The 17456-nt window shown below is 44.5% G+C and overlaps 1 protein-coding gene across 3 annotated transcripts in view; it reads right to left on the reverse strand.

The window, feature by feature from the left end:
• The window catches only part of IGSF21 (immunoglobin superfamily member 21), a 1330939-nt gene that overhangs the window by 47433 nt on the left and 1266050 nt on the right, over positions 1–17456 (reverse strand). For all 3 annotated transcript variants that reach the window (XM_085608163.1, XM_085608171.1, XM_085608177.1), the window contains exon 7: positions 13147–13232. In XM_085608163.1, coding sequence (XP_085464289.1) covers positions 13147–13232 — 86 coding nt within the window. The remainder of the gene's footprint in view (positions 1–13146; positions 13233–17456) is intronic.

Here is a 17456-nt window from a genome sequence, read left to right on the forward strand (position 1 = left end):
AAGTGCAATCATCTATGGTTGGGACCCACCACATACATGTTCAGAACTGACACAAATGGTGAGACTGCGACGGGAAAGCTGCCATGCAGATGATGGGATGGAAGTGAGTCCTTAGTAAGGACACTCCACTGGGGCACAGTTGAAGGAGGTGGGTGCACTAAAGGGATTTTGAAAATGGGATATATTAGGATCTCTAAGATAGGGGATATTTGGTGGACAGATACTATAAAATCCTTTACACAACTAAAATAAGAATACCTAACATTTTAAGTACACACAGCTATGAGATGCACTAAGGGAATAGAAAGAGAAACTGAAGGTGATACAGGAGATATACCCACTAGAAAATGGAGTTCTGGTAGAACCTCTGAAGAAAAAAACTATATCACTGATCTATAAAATATTGACAAATAATTTCCCGAAAACCCAGATTAAGAAAAATGGGAAAGAGATCTCGGACAGCTGGAATATAAGGTCTTGAATGAGGCAAAATGGACGCCAAGAGAGGTACCAATTAGGGCAATTTTGTCAGTACAACTCAAATTGTTACACAGAATATATTACACTAAACTGAAGACCATTGAGTACATACAGTTGAGTCACAAACTAAGGGGGATGTGGCCTGAGTGAAATATATTTCACACATTTTGGCAATACCTCAAAGTCACGAAATACTGCTAAAAACTTCAAAATAACTATAGGTGATAACAGAAATTGAGTTCAAATGGAACACAAAATGTAAGTCATTTTAGATCTGTTGTGACCAGACACCAGTTAGGTGCAAAAAATCCTTATGTGACCCTGGACTAGCGGTTGCCAGATGAAAAACTGCACAATTTTGATGGAGGGGGCGTAACAACCTACAAAGAATGGCTTACAGTTATGGGCTGATGTGTGCTGGAGCAGAAAGACATTTTCAGAAGTTGAGGTGGCCCACATAAATATCTAAAGGTTTGGGGAAAATGGAATGAAACGTATGATCTAAAATAGTCTTCCCATGTACAGGAATGATGAATAATGAAAAGAAGGGAAAGATAAGAAATAGCGAAATATCAATGGCAGTAGACTCAGAAATGTTGGACCAAAGAACAAGCCTTCGACAAGCCATCCTCACACTGTATACTGATCCCAGGGGCATACTTAACTTAACCTGGCTTAACGCCGCCTTGTAAATAAGGCCGCCTTTCATGCTACACTTAGCGTGAAAGGGGCGTGTAATGGGCGTTCCGCCGCAACACCCATTGATTTTGACGCCGGCCCCTGTGAGAAGTTGGGGGTGGCGTAAATAGGAGGCAGCGCCAAAATTAAGACCAGGGAAAAACGGGTCTTTTCTTAACATGTCGAAAAGAGGAGAAATGCTTGATTTCTCCTAATTTGTGCTGTTTCTATGTGTGCTGCATTGTGCAGCACAAACAGAAACAGCAAAAACCCATGAACGATTGTTCATGTGCTTGAAAGTGTGCCTTCCTGCACATAGACAATCATTTTTAAAAAATGACAATTTGCAACTACTATGTGTGTTGCACAATGCAGCACACATCAAAGTTACAATTCACCATTCTGGATTGTTTATGTGCAGGAAAGGACACCTTCCTGCACATCAACAATCATTCCCCCCAACACGGACACCCTTGCACTATGGTGCAAGGGTGCCCGCTTTGGTGCTAATTCTGGCGCATCCCTGCTTTTTCAGAATGGTGGAGCGTAGCGTTAGCAATATTTGCTTGACCCCACACGTCACCATTCCTGTGTGAAAATGCCCCCTACATCATTGTAAAAAGACACAAAACATGAAAGGACATTGCGATGAATGTGTGCTTTAGAATATAGGGCCAGGTTTACAAGGAACTGACGCATCTGCATAGATGCGCCAGTTTCCTTGCGTCAGCACCAAATGTCCTGGAGTCACAATGGATACGCTGTATTTACAAAACAAGGATTAACAGATGCGTCTGAAATTCTGATGCATATGTTGGTGCAAAAGTGATGCATAGCTGGAGTTGCTCATGAAAGTGACGCAACTCCAGCAATGCGCCACAATACATGGGTGAGCCTCATTCAAAAAGCCCTGCGTCATTCCTTACGCCTGGTCTGAGCAGGCATAGGGATTTTGACGCAGTGAAGGCGTAGAGTGACGCAGTGAAATCTTGTAGATTTCACTGCTTCAGTTCTACATGGCTTTTTGCGTGGGAACGCCCACCCTGCATACATTATACCTGACACAGGTATAATGTGACACAGGGCTTTACAACGTGACGCATCTACCTAGATGCGTCATGTTGTAAATGGGCCGTAACATTTACGCCGCACCTGCGTCACAAAAGTGACGCAACGGCGGCGCAAAAGTCACGCGAGGGGCTTGTAAATCTGCCCCAACGTGCCACCTATATACATTAGAACAAAAAAGGTTGACATTATATGAGCTTGATTGTACTTTAGGTTTGTAGAAAACAATGAAAATTGTTTAAAAACTAAATGCCAACTTTTTTGGACTCTTTTTCCCCAGATTTAGAAATAAAAAAACAGACATTGCCTAAGCCTTATTTGGTTGACACTCCAGTAATATTCAAATCCTATCGTTTAAATCCAGGCCGGTGTCTGCTGCCGGCGGATAATATATACGGAGATGTCGTCTGCATGCCGCGCTCCTTCCTGCCCCGGTAATCCGAGCAACGATCCATTTATCTCCACATTTCCCCGTTATCATTTGTGCCGCAAACGCCACCTAAATAGCAAAGAGCAAAAGGTGACTCTCCGCCCGCTTGTCTGGTGTCTCGCACTGCGCCGCAATCATCAGTAATGCCCCTGTTTACAATAATGGCGCTCGTAGTTCTCTGCATTTGTAAGCAGGTCACGCGCTTTTATTAAATAAAAAAAACGAGCCTGATTCACAAAGGTACATTTGGTCGTAAACTTAAGTTTACAAGCACGTTTCCTTCTTTTGCGCCTGCCAGGAATGCATAAAGGGTTTCCTCGTGAGTGTAGATGGTGCTATGGCTTGGTGAGGTGTAGGGGAGGTGCTTTATTCACAGGGAATATGTCTGCTGTGAAGAACCCTGCACAAGGGGAATAGGACCCCAATGCAACCAGTCTTGTGCAGGGTTTGTGTTTCTGTCCATAGGACTTCCTGGGCAGATATATTCCCGGTGGTGCTCAATTTAGTTGGTAAGCCCAGCAGAAATAGAATCAGAAAGGCAGCTTCCGCCCCACAACACTAACAGCACAGCTCTAAAAGCAGAGTCCCCGTTTTTTTTTTTCCATTTTGATATAGCGCAAACTCGACCCGAAGGTATTGGAGCGCTTTACATGAGCACCAGCTACGTTATACAAAGACACTTTCATTGTTCGTATGCACAGGGAGATTAAGTGATTTGCCCAGAATCCAGTGGTTAATTTGTAACATAAAAAGTGCCGGGGCTCTCCCTAGGAGGCAGTGCCAACAGAAGAAATGTGCTGGTGCAAACTGCCTCCTGAATAGAGCCCGGCACTTATTATACTGGAGAGGACTTGGCCTAATGGCTAGAGCTGCCGATTTCGGACCTGGAGAACCGGGTTCGAGGTTTGGCGTGTCAAAACATTCTGTGATTATGGGGAAAATCACCTTACTTCCATATGTGTGTGTCCTTAATTGGTGCTTGAACCTCCGGCGCTGATGATTAGGTGCCGGTGCTGAGCACCGGAAAGCTCCGGCTCAAATTAAGCACTGCCAGAATCACAGGATTCTGGGCTGATGTCGAGGCTCGAACCTGGTTCCCCAGTTCCAAAGTCGTCTGCTCTGGCCATTAGGCCACATCCTCTCCTCATTGCCCTATCCAACAATATGTGCTGGTCACTACAGCTCCTTCCTCCTCCCATTCACCTAAACAACTTGACGTACCCTGCCCCTATCTTATCGGGGAGCAGTGGAACATACAAAAATTGGCACCACCACTCCAGCAACCACCCACCTCGAACACCCGAGCTACATCCACCACAGTGACTTGAGCACAAGCTGTTATGATCTGTGAACAAGATGCAGGGCCAAATATGTTTTGGGTCTTAGCAACTTCTGTTTACAGGAAATCTTCACGGCCAATCTCTTTTTTTTTAAACTGGCAATTATTCTAAGCCACAGCCTCCCTAGCCAACACGCCATTGGATCTACCCAACCTTCCTTATTATACCAATTGTACTTCCATCCGAAATTGCAACCAGCCTCATCACTTCAGCTACCACCAAACATTGCCACCAGCTTCTTCCACCAGTTGTTCACCTCAACACTCCGCACTGCTGACCTCTCTAGGAGACATGACCTTTACCCTCCATTGAGAGCACCCATCCCAACTTCAACCAACCCCCAGGCACCACCAATGCTGTTGCCTGCACCGGCCCCTATTCTGTCAGCCAACATAAGACACAACGCAGACCTGTTCCTTCTGCCCTACTCCACGGAGTTGCCAGGGCAAGAGCTATCCCTCAAGAATACTTCTTAAATGAACACCCTCACGTCCCCTCCTTTGTGAAAATGCCGCAGAAGATGTAGCCCGCACTTATTAGACAGAGCTATGTACGTTAATATTACACAACGTGTGGAGGCCCTGGATTCCCACCATTGCCTCCCTGCATGGGAAACGCACAACCCGCTCTTGATAGATAACTCTTGGTAAAATGAAGCTCTGAAGCACTCGTGAAGGGAAACATCTGACTAGTAGTCTGCATGGAACCATTGCCCCCAGAGGCTGGTCCAAAGCCTAGCCACTGAAGAGATCTCACTGCTGTGTACCAATGGGAAATCTGAAATGCTACCGCCCTTGAAAGGAGAGGTGCATAATGGACCTGAGGGACAAGAGAGGCCTTACTAAGGGGATGTACATGAGAGCCATGAGCGTCTGCAGTCGGCTTGCAGTGACTGATCCAAAGACATCTGTTTTCCTTGCGGCATGACATCATTGGCTGCCATAGGGTGGCGACTGGTGGTGACTTGCCCTCGACTTCCCCTGAAGTTGCAGAAATGCAATCCCCCTTCTACAGACAAAGATGGACTCAGGGATACTTTTCCTGGATCCAAGGCCAGTGGTGTTTATGCCCTGTTAGCTGAAAAGTTTCAACCATCGGTCTACTCTACAGTGATCAGTTTGGAGATGGTAAGGTTGAAAGATGTGGCAGGACCCTAACCATAAACCCCAGAGCTCTCAGTAGCCAGTGGGAAGATTTAAGCTCAGCGGGAGTCCATGTCCCATGGGAGCCCCAACATTGAAAACATTAAAAAGGAACAATGCCCCTGTTTGATTTGATACCTTAAGCAGTGATCAGTTTGTAAATCAAAAAGTGTCTGGGTTAAAATTTTTGCTCAGAAGCTGTGTCCAAAGCTATCTAATGTCGAAGTTGCTTAGTATTAAGGCTGTGTACTCTTGATACCGCACAGCAGTATCATACACCTCCAGACACACCCAGCACCTCTCTCACCTTTTCATGCTTTTTTTTTTCCCTGCTTTCTCCCTTTGGGGCATATCAACAAGGGCTTTATCTCTGCTTTTTTGGCTTTAAAAGCCAAAAAAGGAGAGATAAAACTAGCGCCCTATCAACAACAGGGTGCTAACATGCAAATTTGCATGTTAGCACCCTTTTACTCTACGCTTCCCCTTGCATCTCTAATGAGATGCAACGGGGGCGTTCCAGAGTAAAATAATAGGAGAAATGTCGCTAATCGGCATTTCTCCTATTATCAAGAATGCCGCTAACCCTGTTAGAGACAAAAAAAGCAGCGCTAACCGCGGTTAACGCTGCTTTTTTACGTCTGGTATTTTTCTGACTTAGCCATGATATCCTATGGAAGGAGGATATCATGGCTAAGTTTGTCTGCCCCTATCAACAAGCTAACTTGAGATTATCGCTGGGTTTCCAGCGATAATCTCACGTTAGCCTGTTAGCGTGAGGATTTTTATCGCTATTGAGATAAGCGTTACTAATAGCACGCTATCTCAGCGATAAAAATTCACGCTAACCGGCGAAAATTATCCTAGCGCTAAGTGCGCTTAGAGATAATTATCGCCGGTTGTTGTTGATATGCCCCCTAGTCACTGTTTTTTCAGTCTTTCATTTCCTCTTTCTTTCCCATTTTTGTGTTTTTCTCTCTTGCTGCGGGTGAACGTCTGATAAAAAAAAGTCCCTGTCCCCAAAAATAAGTGCTGACCAAAATGAAGCATTAACCTTAAGGATGGTACCCCAGTGGACCTATTTTAGATGCTAATTTTAGGTGCTAAGATTTTGTTCGGCACCTATAGCTCCCAGTTGAACTTAACTGAAGTCAGAGCTCTAACAAATGTCTCTTTAGGAGAGCCCAGTTCGCTGATACACCCCCCACTGGCACCCGATAACAGGACCCTGGAATTTTGAAAATGGGACCTATTTTTCCTGCCTTCATTTTGTGGGTTGGCCATCTCTTCTGGATGAAGAGGTTCTTGGACACACTTATGGTATAGTGTCAGTAACATTACCTCAAACCCACTGAACTGCTCACCCTCAACTAAGGGACTCTTAGAAAAGAGGTCAAGGGGCAGACAGGATGCATTTTAACATTCTGCTTGGCATCTTAGTCATGGTGAAACATTGCTGCGGCAAACAACTGACGCTCGAAGATTTCCGGAAACAGCCGAGGAATTACGATCGCAGGCTCGTGGGATAATAGTTTTCATAAATTCCCATGTTATTCTGACTATAGCAGTTTATTGCTTAAGCGCTGCTTGAGGCCCACCTTGCCTCTGTTTCTATGCAGGTTTCTAATTTTGCAAATATTGTATTCGCTTTGATTTCAAACACCTAGAACCTGACGGATTTTGCCATTATTCCTAAGTATCTCCCTGCATTTATTCTGTTCTCTGGTGTAAGCTCCTTAAGTCTTTTTACGTTCCTCAGGATGCTTTGAATTTTTTTCAGATGTCGAGTCCATTTCCTGCACAATTTTCAGTTTTGAAGGGGGTCTTTATCAGAAAGCTCAGCGGGTCAAGAAGCCCGGTGGCAGTATTTTTATTGACGGTGTGTGCATTATATTACAAGTTATTTTATGAATTCGTCTGGTGTAGTCGAGGCTGCAGATATCACATAGAACATGGTTATAAGAACCTTCTTCCATTTTTAATGAGATTAAATCACGTTATTTCTACATTTCTGGAAACCCAATATTGCTTTAAAAATACACAGATTATGTATCATCATATTATGGCATGGTAAAGCGCTCTGGCTTACTTCCGGTCCATATTCAGCGCTATAAAAAAGTTGCATTTTCACATTTGCAAGCTCTTTCACGGCTCAAGTGGCTTTAGTTATTATTGCCCCTATAGTCAATTCTGGCTTTTCAGCCAAAAGAACTTTGCAGTCTGAGACTTTTAATTGTGTAGAAGTACCAAAACATCCCAGCTTGCAAAGAGTGGTTGCTAAAAAGTGGCTAAAGACATCGCACATGCCAAGAGGCCGCTAGGAAGATGTCCACATCAGAGGACAACACAGCGCCAGCAGTAAGGCGACAATCTGATGTTTCTCCATCACTTCACAGCGTGCAGTGACCAGTGGTATGGCCAAATTACTCTATAAAAAAGGCACAAGTCCTAAAAAACGGAAATGGGGGACTAATCAAGTTAGGCAGTATGCAAGTGACATAATGGCGGGTGACATCACAGTGCATGATGTCAGGGTGTGGGATCGCACATGAAATCACAGGAAGTGATCTCACAGGACCTGACATCAGATATTGGGGGGCGGATTACAATTGTGGTCAGTCGGACCGCCGGTTGCTATTGCGGTGGTCAGGAGACCTCCGACAAGCACGCGTCAGTCCAACCGCCGTATTGTGATGCGACATGAGCTGGCAGTCAGAAACACGGCAAGGGCATGTGCGGCCATAGGAAAGGGCCACAGCACATGCCAACGCCGTACAGCACCTCCTGCACGTCTGTGCGCTATGTGACATACACCATGTTGTGCAAGGCACACACTACATGAAGGTGAGTGGGGGGCACTACATATTCACCTACGGCCACTTTTCAGTGTCCCATGATGGATGGGGATCCCCATATACCTTTTCTACAATCTTTTCATGGTGGGATTCTCGTCATGAAAAGGCTGTCGGAAAGGGGTACTGTAATCACAATAATGGTGCCTGCCTCTGCACCACCACCAATCAGGGAGCTGTTCCAACCGCTTCCCTGTCGGGATCTATGATCCTGGCTGAGCTGGCAGTTTTGCGTCTGACAGCTTAGTGTCCGACCACCTGTATCAGCATATGACAGTCAGACCGCCGCTGACATCCTGTCAGCGGTCTGACCCCTACTATCATAATGAGGCCCTAAATCCTCACAGAAATGTTTAGCAGGTCTATCATGAGTCCATTTAGGTAAATTATGACATTTGAGATTTGGTGTCTGGGTTGTGCCAAAAAAGTTGCGAGACTTTGACGTAAAATATGGGCCTCAACAAATGCATTTATTTTTTGGAACACACTGCCACAAAGAAATTGGTAACAAGGAGAAACCTGGCAGTTTATCTGTTCTGCTTAATTGGTTGTATAGACTGCATTTGAAAATATTTTATGGGGTTAAGACACCTGCTGCAGAGATCTTTTGTGAGCCCATTAAATTTCATTTCAGGAAATAATAATAATGGTAAGATAGCTCTGGAGGTTAATGCTTTTGTTGAAGAGATCTGTGTTTTATCTAGTCCCAGATTGGAATCACATTATTATATAATGTCACATACAGATGACAGATTTTTAGTTTACGTAGATAGGTAAGTGGGTTACTGCTTTGAACACAGAGGTCCTTGTGTTACATGCAGTTCATAAATTATAATCTTTCTAATACGGCACAGTGAGCTATGAAGGACGTGGCACCTACACCTTATAACCTTTACTGTCTTATGTAACACATTGTGTACATTGATTTACACACTTACATGACTTATTGACCATGTATAACGGGTATGTTATGTAAAGCGCTGTGACACCTTGCATTGGGATGAGTAGCGCTATAAAAGAAATGTTAGTGGTATTTAAATTGTTATTTGTGTAAATTCTGGGACAGACCATCTGATCTGACATTCTTACAGTGCACGCATATCTCTTATATACAGGGACTGAACAAGATCAAAAGCCTGCATTTCTTAAGTACCTGTGAAGTGATAACAAGCTGTGTGCTTTTGTTTGCCTTCGTTGCGTTTGCATCTACCTGTGAGGCTCCAAACAGTGCCGAGCCAGGATTATCTTGGAACAAAAGGAGGCCTGATGGGCCCTTAACTTCGGCTTTTATCTTTGGTCCAGGTGGAGGTGAAAATAAAAAAGCTCCCTTCCTGCCTGCACATTGCTGCTAGGAATGAAAAGCTTACACTGTGCAGATGCTGCTGAACGTGTCCTGGTGTCTGCAAATTACACCAGGACAAGTTCTGCATATTTTAGTGGGGCCCAACTCCTTGGCAGGGTGGACAGCGTCTACCCTGTGAAAATAGTTGGTGGACGCCGTGTACCTGTGTGGACCCTTGACTTGAGCCCTGTCTTTAAATGTCATACCACTGCAGATCGGAGAGTAAGGCAAATTGCTGTGCTGCCCTACGCCAAAGTGAAAGGACAGGAATGCACTGTATTCATACAATACAATGGCACCATTTCAGCAGCCAAGCGCCAAGGTGGGATCCCTTGCCCTCCATTGCATGTAGGATTGTTTTTTTGTAGAAAGCGACACCTTCCTGCAAAAAAACAACCTTAAGAGGTGTTTTTCTTTTTCTATATGTGCTGCAGAATGAAGCACACATGGAAAGAGGAAAAAACTAGGGGAAGTAAACATTTTTCTCCCAGTCACACCTCCCTGGGGAGTTTGGCGCTTCCCCAGGTTGACATGATTTTGTAAATGTGGGGCAGCGTCAAAATCCATAGGCGTTGCATGGGAAAACCAACTGCAACACCCATGGAACTCCTCCTGGCCACAGAGTAAGGTGATGCTGTGATCCGCTCTGTGCTGCCTTACTCAAGATTTATGAGGCCACTCAAAGCCACGTAGGGTGGCTTTGCGTGGCTTTATAAATGGGATTGAGAGTCCTCTGTCTCATGTACCACTTTACATGGTACACAAGTGGCACGCCCCCGAGTATTTGAGTACAAAAATGCATAGATAGCAATAGTTTAGAAGTAAACCAGAACATTCAATACATGAAACAATCTTTTGGGTGGTGAAGGGGTGGGCGTGGCATCAAGTAGAGTCCAGAGGAACTCCAGGCTGTGGCAAAACAGGGGACTACACTCTTCTTCGGCCGCTTGTAGAGTTTCTCTAAAACTCAATAGCGTTTAGTACTTGGCAGAGTGTGCTTTTTTAAAGCATAATTGAAAATCATATTAGTTTCCTCAGTGGACGTTATAAAAATAGTATGTAAGAAAATGAAACACAAAAGGTTCACGGGCTCGTAGGTCAGAATATCGAGTAACATTTATCAGTATACAAAAATATTGTGGCCAAAATATAGACAACCAGGATATTGTGATATTGGAAATAAACAAACTACAATTTTGGGGGGTTGTTACTGAAAAACAAAAAAATGACTGACGACTGCCATGATACGGTGTCCCAGAAGCATTACCTTTTTGCCGAAAGTGTTTCTAGCTCTCAAAGCAAAATAGACAGCAGCTATGTCGATGGAAGTACTTTCAGCAAAAAGACCAAGTTAGTGTGAATCTTTAATATGGTGGGCGGGTCACTGCCGGCCTGATAAAGATGGGGTGTCCACCGCCCTGGTGAGAAGGTAGACAACCTGCCGAATTCTAAGAAGTGCTCTAATGCTTTAACTTTGATAAGGTGTTTATAGTCGCGGTCCATGCAGGTAACAGCGGTGGGGTGGTGGGACTGTGTAAAGGGGGATTTCTAGTGACAATGTGGAGCGAAAATACATTATTTATTTAATTTTCCCTCTGCATTGTCCCTGGACATCCCCCCTTACTTGGCCCCACTGCTGTTACCTGCACGGACCGCGAGTGGGTGTTTGAAGGTATCCTTCTGTGGTTTCTCCAGTTGGCTTCTTTCACCTTAGATTCTTACAACAGATGCTCCCCATTCTTATTGAAGAGGGTCAAGACTGATGTTTCTGCTGTGCTAGGCTTTCGTGTTGACTATGACAACTCTTTGCATCTGGGGCTCTCTTAGCAGGCTTCAGCTGGTATAAAATTCTGGGGCACATTTTTATGGGGTCCTTCAGTATGACCACGCCTCCCTGTTACTGGTTAACTTTGTATCGCTGCTGGTGGCAAAGATGTTTCACTTTAAACCACACTGTATTATTCATGGAGCAACCTATGGGTTTATAGGTCCTTGTCCTTGTCGGGCATAAATATAGTGTCCTAAATAATGTTTACAGAAATATTGTCCTATTGGGGTAAGCTTCATATTATTAAATTCAATAGGTAATATTTTGGTAAACTATATTTAAAAAGTAATGACTAGCAATACTCTGATGACAGTATTCTGGAACCATGGCCCTCTGTAGAAGTACTCCTTGCTCCTCAGTACGAAATATAGACCAAAATCCAAGGCACTGACCTCCATTTTGATTGGTCGGCATTCTAGCAACTCTTTATTTCAAGGGGTCTCTCCTAAGAAGCAAGTGATTTTCTATGTTTGCTCCATCTTAATGGGTTACTATTCTTCTGGAACCAAGACGTACATCTAATCTTTGCAGCTTTCATAAAAAGCTAAAATTCTTGTTGTTCAGGTTTTGGACTGGTGTTAGATTGACTTCTTGAGCATCAGGTTCTTTTTCAGGTCGCCAAGAGCTCTAAAAAGAGACTGCTAGCATAAAAGTTTAAAAAAACATCTGGGCTCTCATATTCTGCAGATGATTGGACCACGTAGTTGGTATGGCCCGGGGGAGAATGATCTCTCCCGCCCACCTTTCTGCCTGGCCTGTTCTGGCCTCACTAGGGTGAAATGGCAAAATATTGCTCCTCTAAAATGCACTGCATCTCTCTGGGGGTTGGACCGGGCCCTCGTCCTCTTCAACATACACTGGGGGATTTGTGGCATGATATAGATCCCTGGCCATACAACAGGAACTGTGCTCCTAAGCTGGAAGCTAGGACAGAAGAATTTGTAGCACTCCTGGCACAGAAGAAATTTACCTCTTGGAACTCTCCCTCTAGACTTAAAAAATGATTTTTTTTTTACCTTTTACAGTGATTTGGCGCTGCCAGTAGATGGAGACCTGTTGTAAACCTCCGTATGAAGCTGCCAACTCGTCTCTGGGAGAGAGGAGCTCCCTGTCTGCACTGGGGTCTCTGTGGGTTTATGAGCATCCTTGGGACTAATAGAGTTGCATGCAGCACTCGTTTTAGTTTTCCTTTCCTGCCGAGTCTTGGGGGTGGCGACTGGTAGTGACAGGCACTGATGGGAGTGATAGTGCATTCCCATCACTGCCCATGATGGTTTGGCTGGTCGTCTCAGACTGGCCAAACCATCATGTGCAGTTAAAGCTCTCTCCAAACCAGCAACGCAGCTGGGCTGGACAGAGCAGGCACAGACTCACAGTCTGTCCTAGAGCGTGAATTGAGGGTGCTCAGGCCAATCCTGAAGCTGCTCTAAGCATGAGAGCAGCTTCAGGATTGGCCACAGGGCATTCTGGGAGACTCTACCTTCCTGAAAAGGTGAAGAAGAGTGCGACGGGGGCTGCAAGTAAGTATTGTTTTGTATTCCCCCTTGCGACCCCTAGCGCCCGTTCTCCCCCTCCCTTCCCCCCACCCCCGCTTGTCCAGCAAACCGGCGCTCCTGGTTGCATGTCTCAGTACCAGTGTTAAAATGTCACCTTGCCAGAATATTGTGAACACAATATCAGCGACAGTACTATTATGGAGAAAACTATTTATAGGTTTCGATTTACTATTCTTAACATCACAGATACATACAATGAAAATATATGTATTGTCAAGGTACATATATGTGGAGTTAATTATATAGAAAACCTTTATTTACCTGTAGACACCTTCCCAATATTATGGTAGTTAACATTTTGGTCATGGTACTCTGGTAGGATACTGTGTAAAACTTGATAATATTTGGGCATGCCATCTCCCAGGTGAGGGGCCCTCTGACTACAGACATTAAGGCCCTTCTGGAGTGTCCTCAATCATGAACATGCACTTACCTGGAAGCCTTGCACGGTAATGCGGACGGTGTCCCCCACGCGGGCCCGGGTGGGCGTCATCATGATTTTGGGGCCTTTCGGAGCCTCTGTGAGGAAAGAAGAGAACAGTGGGGTTGAGAACCCAGAAAGAACATATAATCTAATCAGACAGATGGTACAAGAAGCAGAATGAATGAGTGGGCTCACGGTAACAGGATCTAGGAAGGATGGCTGGATGAGGTGGGTGAAGGCAGAATCTGGGATGTATGAATGAATGAATGAGAGGTTAGGAGACAAGTCAATACATGCATGGAAGCATTAACTAAAGAGAACAATTAGGGTGAGTGTAATGACTGAATGAATTAAGACTGCAAGTATCAAGTGTAGAATCCAGAACTGATGACAAATACAATTCTTGAAATTCAGAGGTAATAAATGAAAGGTGCGATGAACCACTGAATGGCAGAGAGAAACAAAGAAAAGCTCCAAAATGAATGAGTGATTCAAGCAGTGTAGGTGAGCGGCGGGTGAAGGAGTGAGAGTATGAACCTTAGCAGTGGACGCGGAATCCAGAGCGACTGAATGAGTAACAGAATTTAGTGCAGGAGCCAGATATGGTTTCATGCATTCATGAATGAATGAATGAACGAACCAAGATGCAGGTAGGTGGGCGGAAGAATGAATGTTAGAGCAGAACTGACAGGATCTAGCAGGGATGAATGAAATCACAGAGAACAGAGTCTACAATCAATGACCGAATGACAGCAGCAAGGGCAGGGCCCAGAATGGGGTGGAGCTAGAAAGAAGGGATTAAATAAGTGAGAGCAACATAGAGAGCGAATTAATGACTGAATTAGACCACTGAAGGCAAAAGGCAAATTAAAATAAAGAATGAATGAGGATAGTGAGGATGGCACCCATTGCCTTTGAGGATCTAGTGACTGGATAAACAGCGAGCGCTGAATTCAAAATATATAGGGGCATATTATCAAGAAACAGCGTTAAAATTATCGCCACTTTGGTGGCAGAAAACTGCCGCTAAAGTGGCGATAATGGGCTTGATAATTTGCCCTTGAGAATTCCCATAGAAGCCCATGTTCTGGTGTCAACATGGGCTTCTATTGGAATTCTCTGCGGCATATTATCAAGCCCATTATCGCCACTTTAGCGGCAGTTTCCTGCCGCTAAAGTGGCGATAATTTTAACGCTGTGCTTGATAATATGTCCCGTAGTTACTTACTGGGAAAACCAAGCCCAAGTCTGTACAAAGTAATACGAGTACGGGTGATGTTTAGAGTGACATAAGCGACAGTGGCACACCAATGCACTTACATTAAACAGTTTCCTGAGCATGCAGATGTGAGTGTCCTTCGGGCCCGCATTCTAGGTTTTTTGTTGTTATTCCAGTGCTGGAGGAAACCGGTGTTTCCACCTTTATCGGAATTACACAAATTGTGTGTATGTAAACGGAGTGGCGTTTTTGGTGCCTGCCAAAACAAGCATGGGGGGAAAAGCCCACTAAAGAGTTAAAATCTTTGAGAATGGGTGCTGGAGCACTGACTGGACAGAGTGTGTGGCCTAAAGGTTGCCGACTTTGGAACTAGGGAACAGGGTTGGAGTCTCGGCGCCTGCTCAACATACTGTGATTCTGAGCAAAACACTTAGGTGCATATTTACATGCCCCTATCGCCACAGGAACGTCACTTTAAGTGACTTTCCTGTGGTGATATGTGCTTTGCCTTATTTACAAGTCAGCGTTAAGCCACTTAACGTGGCTTAACGCTGCCTTGCAAGTAAGGCCCCCTTTCACGCTATGATTAGCGTGAAAGGGGTGGGCAATGGGTGTTACGGTGGGAGTTCCACGCAAACACCCATTGATTTTGATGCTGCCCCATATTTACAAGGGCGGAGTAAATATGAGGCAGCACCAAAATTAAGACCAGGGAAATGTTTAATTTCTCCTCGTTGCTGTTTCTGTGTGTGCTGCATTGTGCAGCACACATGAAAACAGGTGATGCGCTGTGCAGCACACAGAGAAACAGCAAAAGGCCTTTGATTGTTTGTGTGCCGGAAGGTGTCCCTTCCGGCACATAAACAATCAATAAAATAAATTACATTTTGCAACTTCTATGTGTGCTGCATTAAGCAGCACACATAGAAGTTTCAAAACACCATGAATGATTGTTTATGTGCAGGAAAGGAGACCTTCCTGCACATAAACAACCATTTCCTCCAATACAAACACCGTTGCACTATGGTGCCAGGGTACCTGTGTTGGTGCTTGGCAGCTGAACTCAGCGCCAGCGCTAGGGGAAACGCAGGGGTGCGCCGCATTCTTGTGAATACGGTGCATCCCTGCATTTTCAGAATGGAGAAGCATAGTGTTAGCAATGTTTGCTTAATGCCATGCTTCTCCTTTCTGTTGTAGATATGCAGGGGCATATTTATGAATGGGGTTGAGGTGCTCTTGCACCATGCCATGTGGTGCATGAACGATTCAAGGGCAAATGTTATTTATGAAGCCATGCAAGGTCACCTCGCGAGGTCCTGAGTGGCTTTATAAATCCAGAATAGAGCAATGCAGAGCAAATTGTTGCATTTACTTACTTTGCCCTGGGAAGCCACTCCATGGGCGTGTCATTGGTGTTCCCATGCAACTCCCATGGATTTTTATGCATTGCCAGATTTACCCCTGCTGGCAGACCTGGGAATGTGCTAAAAAGACACGCCTTACCAACGAGGAGAAATATTTGTATTTCTATGTGTGCTTCATTGTGCAGCACATATAGAAAGAGAAATGCCTCAGGGGATTGGTTTGTGCAGGAAGGTGCCCCTTCCTGCACAAAAACAACTCTCCTTGCATCATGGTGCAAGGGTGCCTTAAACAAGAATACTGTGTGAGTCAGTTGAGAGCTAGCCATATGTTCCAAATGTGGAAGATGGTGGACAACCGGAGTGGTTTTCTCAAGAAGCATGGAAGCTTTGAGACGTGGACCGCATACGTTCCAGACGAAGTCCCTGATGAGATGGTCTATTTCCTGGAATAGAGTTTGTGGGACCCTTAAAGATAGCATTCCAAAAACTTAATTGAACTTTGGTAACATGTTCATTTTAATAATCTGCACTTTGCCCCATAGGGATAGTTGGAGTTTGAGCCAATTAGCAAATTCTTGTCAATGATCGCGTGAGCACACTCACACTCTTAATGATAACATCCATAACAGTGACGCATTTGTTGCAGGCACTCACTCAGTCCTCAATACGAGGCTGTGATTTCACCCTTGTACCCAACGTCAGAACTGGGTGGCAGGTTGGGTAATTTTTGCTAATCCCGGGTCCTTGAAGATCCTGTGGCACACTATGGGCAAGGTAGTCGGCACGCACAGCATTTTTTACAACGCAGGTCACGGTGTTCATAGAACCGCTATGAAACAGGCCATGCCCATGCTGACAAGCCACACTCACAGCTGACTGCAGTCTGGTATCAGGCACACATGCGCATGGAGACCACGTGCTTCATGCCCAACACCTAAGGACCTACTGCCTCGCGACCAACACAAACAGGGAGGTCGTAGAGAGACGGTAGCAGCTGGGTACCTTAATTCTCCACTGACCAGTCTGTGTTGTGCCTGGATTGGCACAGCTGTGCGGCAGAGGCTGAGAAGAACAGCTCTTAGCTGAACCTGGACTATCCACCCTCCTGCAAGTGTACATTTTCTGCTTTATTTATAGCTGAGACAAACGTTTAAATTAGAAAATACATTTTAGATTGTTTCACTTTAGCACATTAAATTATATCACTACGCTGAGAGGCCTTTCCCAGAATTAGTGAACCATGCCCCTTCTGCCCTGATGATTTTATTAACGACTCAGTTATCTTGTGCCTCTAAGGTAGGCCTTTATCTTTATTGTAGGAACATTATGGTCTATTAAACCAAATACACAAGAGAATTTAATATAATATTAATCCTGAACTGAATTATTTCAAGGTGCTCTCAAATGTTTTTAGTCATGGATAATGAGGCACCCAGAAGAAAATTAATCACTGAGGGTCACACAGTTTGATCAAGCGGGCATTGGAACCAGGTCTATTGATTACACAATGTGCAATTTACCCATTGAATGGGCATTGCATTCTTTCCTGCTTCTACCCTGATAATTTTATTAATTACCAAAGAGGCAAGTCATTTGTCTTGTGCTCCCTATATAAGTCCTTAACTGATATGTTAGAGAGGAGCATAATTATGGTGTATAAAACATATACAAATGAGATTTTTGTACAATGCAAATCCTTATTTGAATTATTTCAAGGTGCTGTCAAATTTGATTAT

This window comes from Triturus cristatus, chromosome 1_2 (assembly GCF_964204655.1).
Source record: "Triturus cristatus chromosome 1_2, aTriCri1.1, whole genome shotgun sequence".
Classification (NCBI taxonomy): domain Eukaryota; kingdom Metazoa; phylum Chordata; class Amphibia; order Caudata; family Salamandridae; genus Triturus; species Triturus cristatus.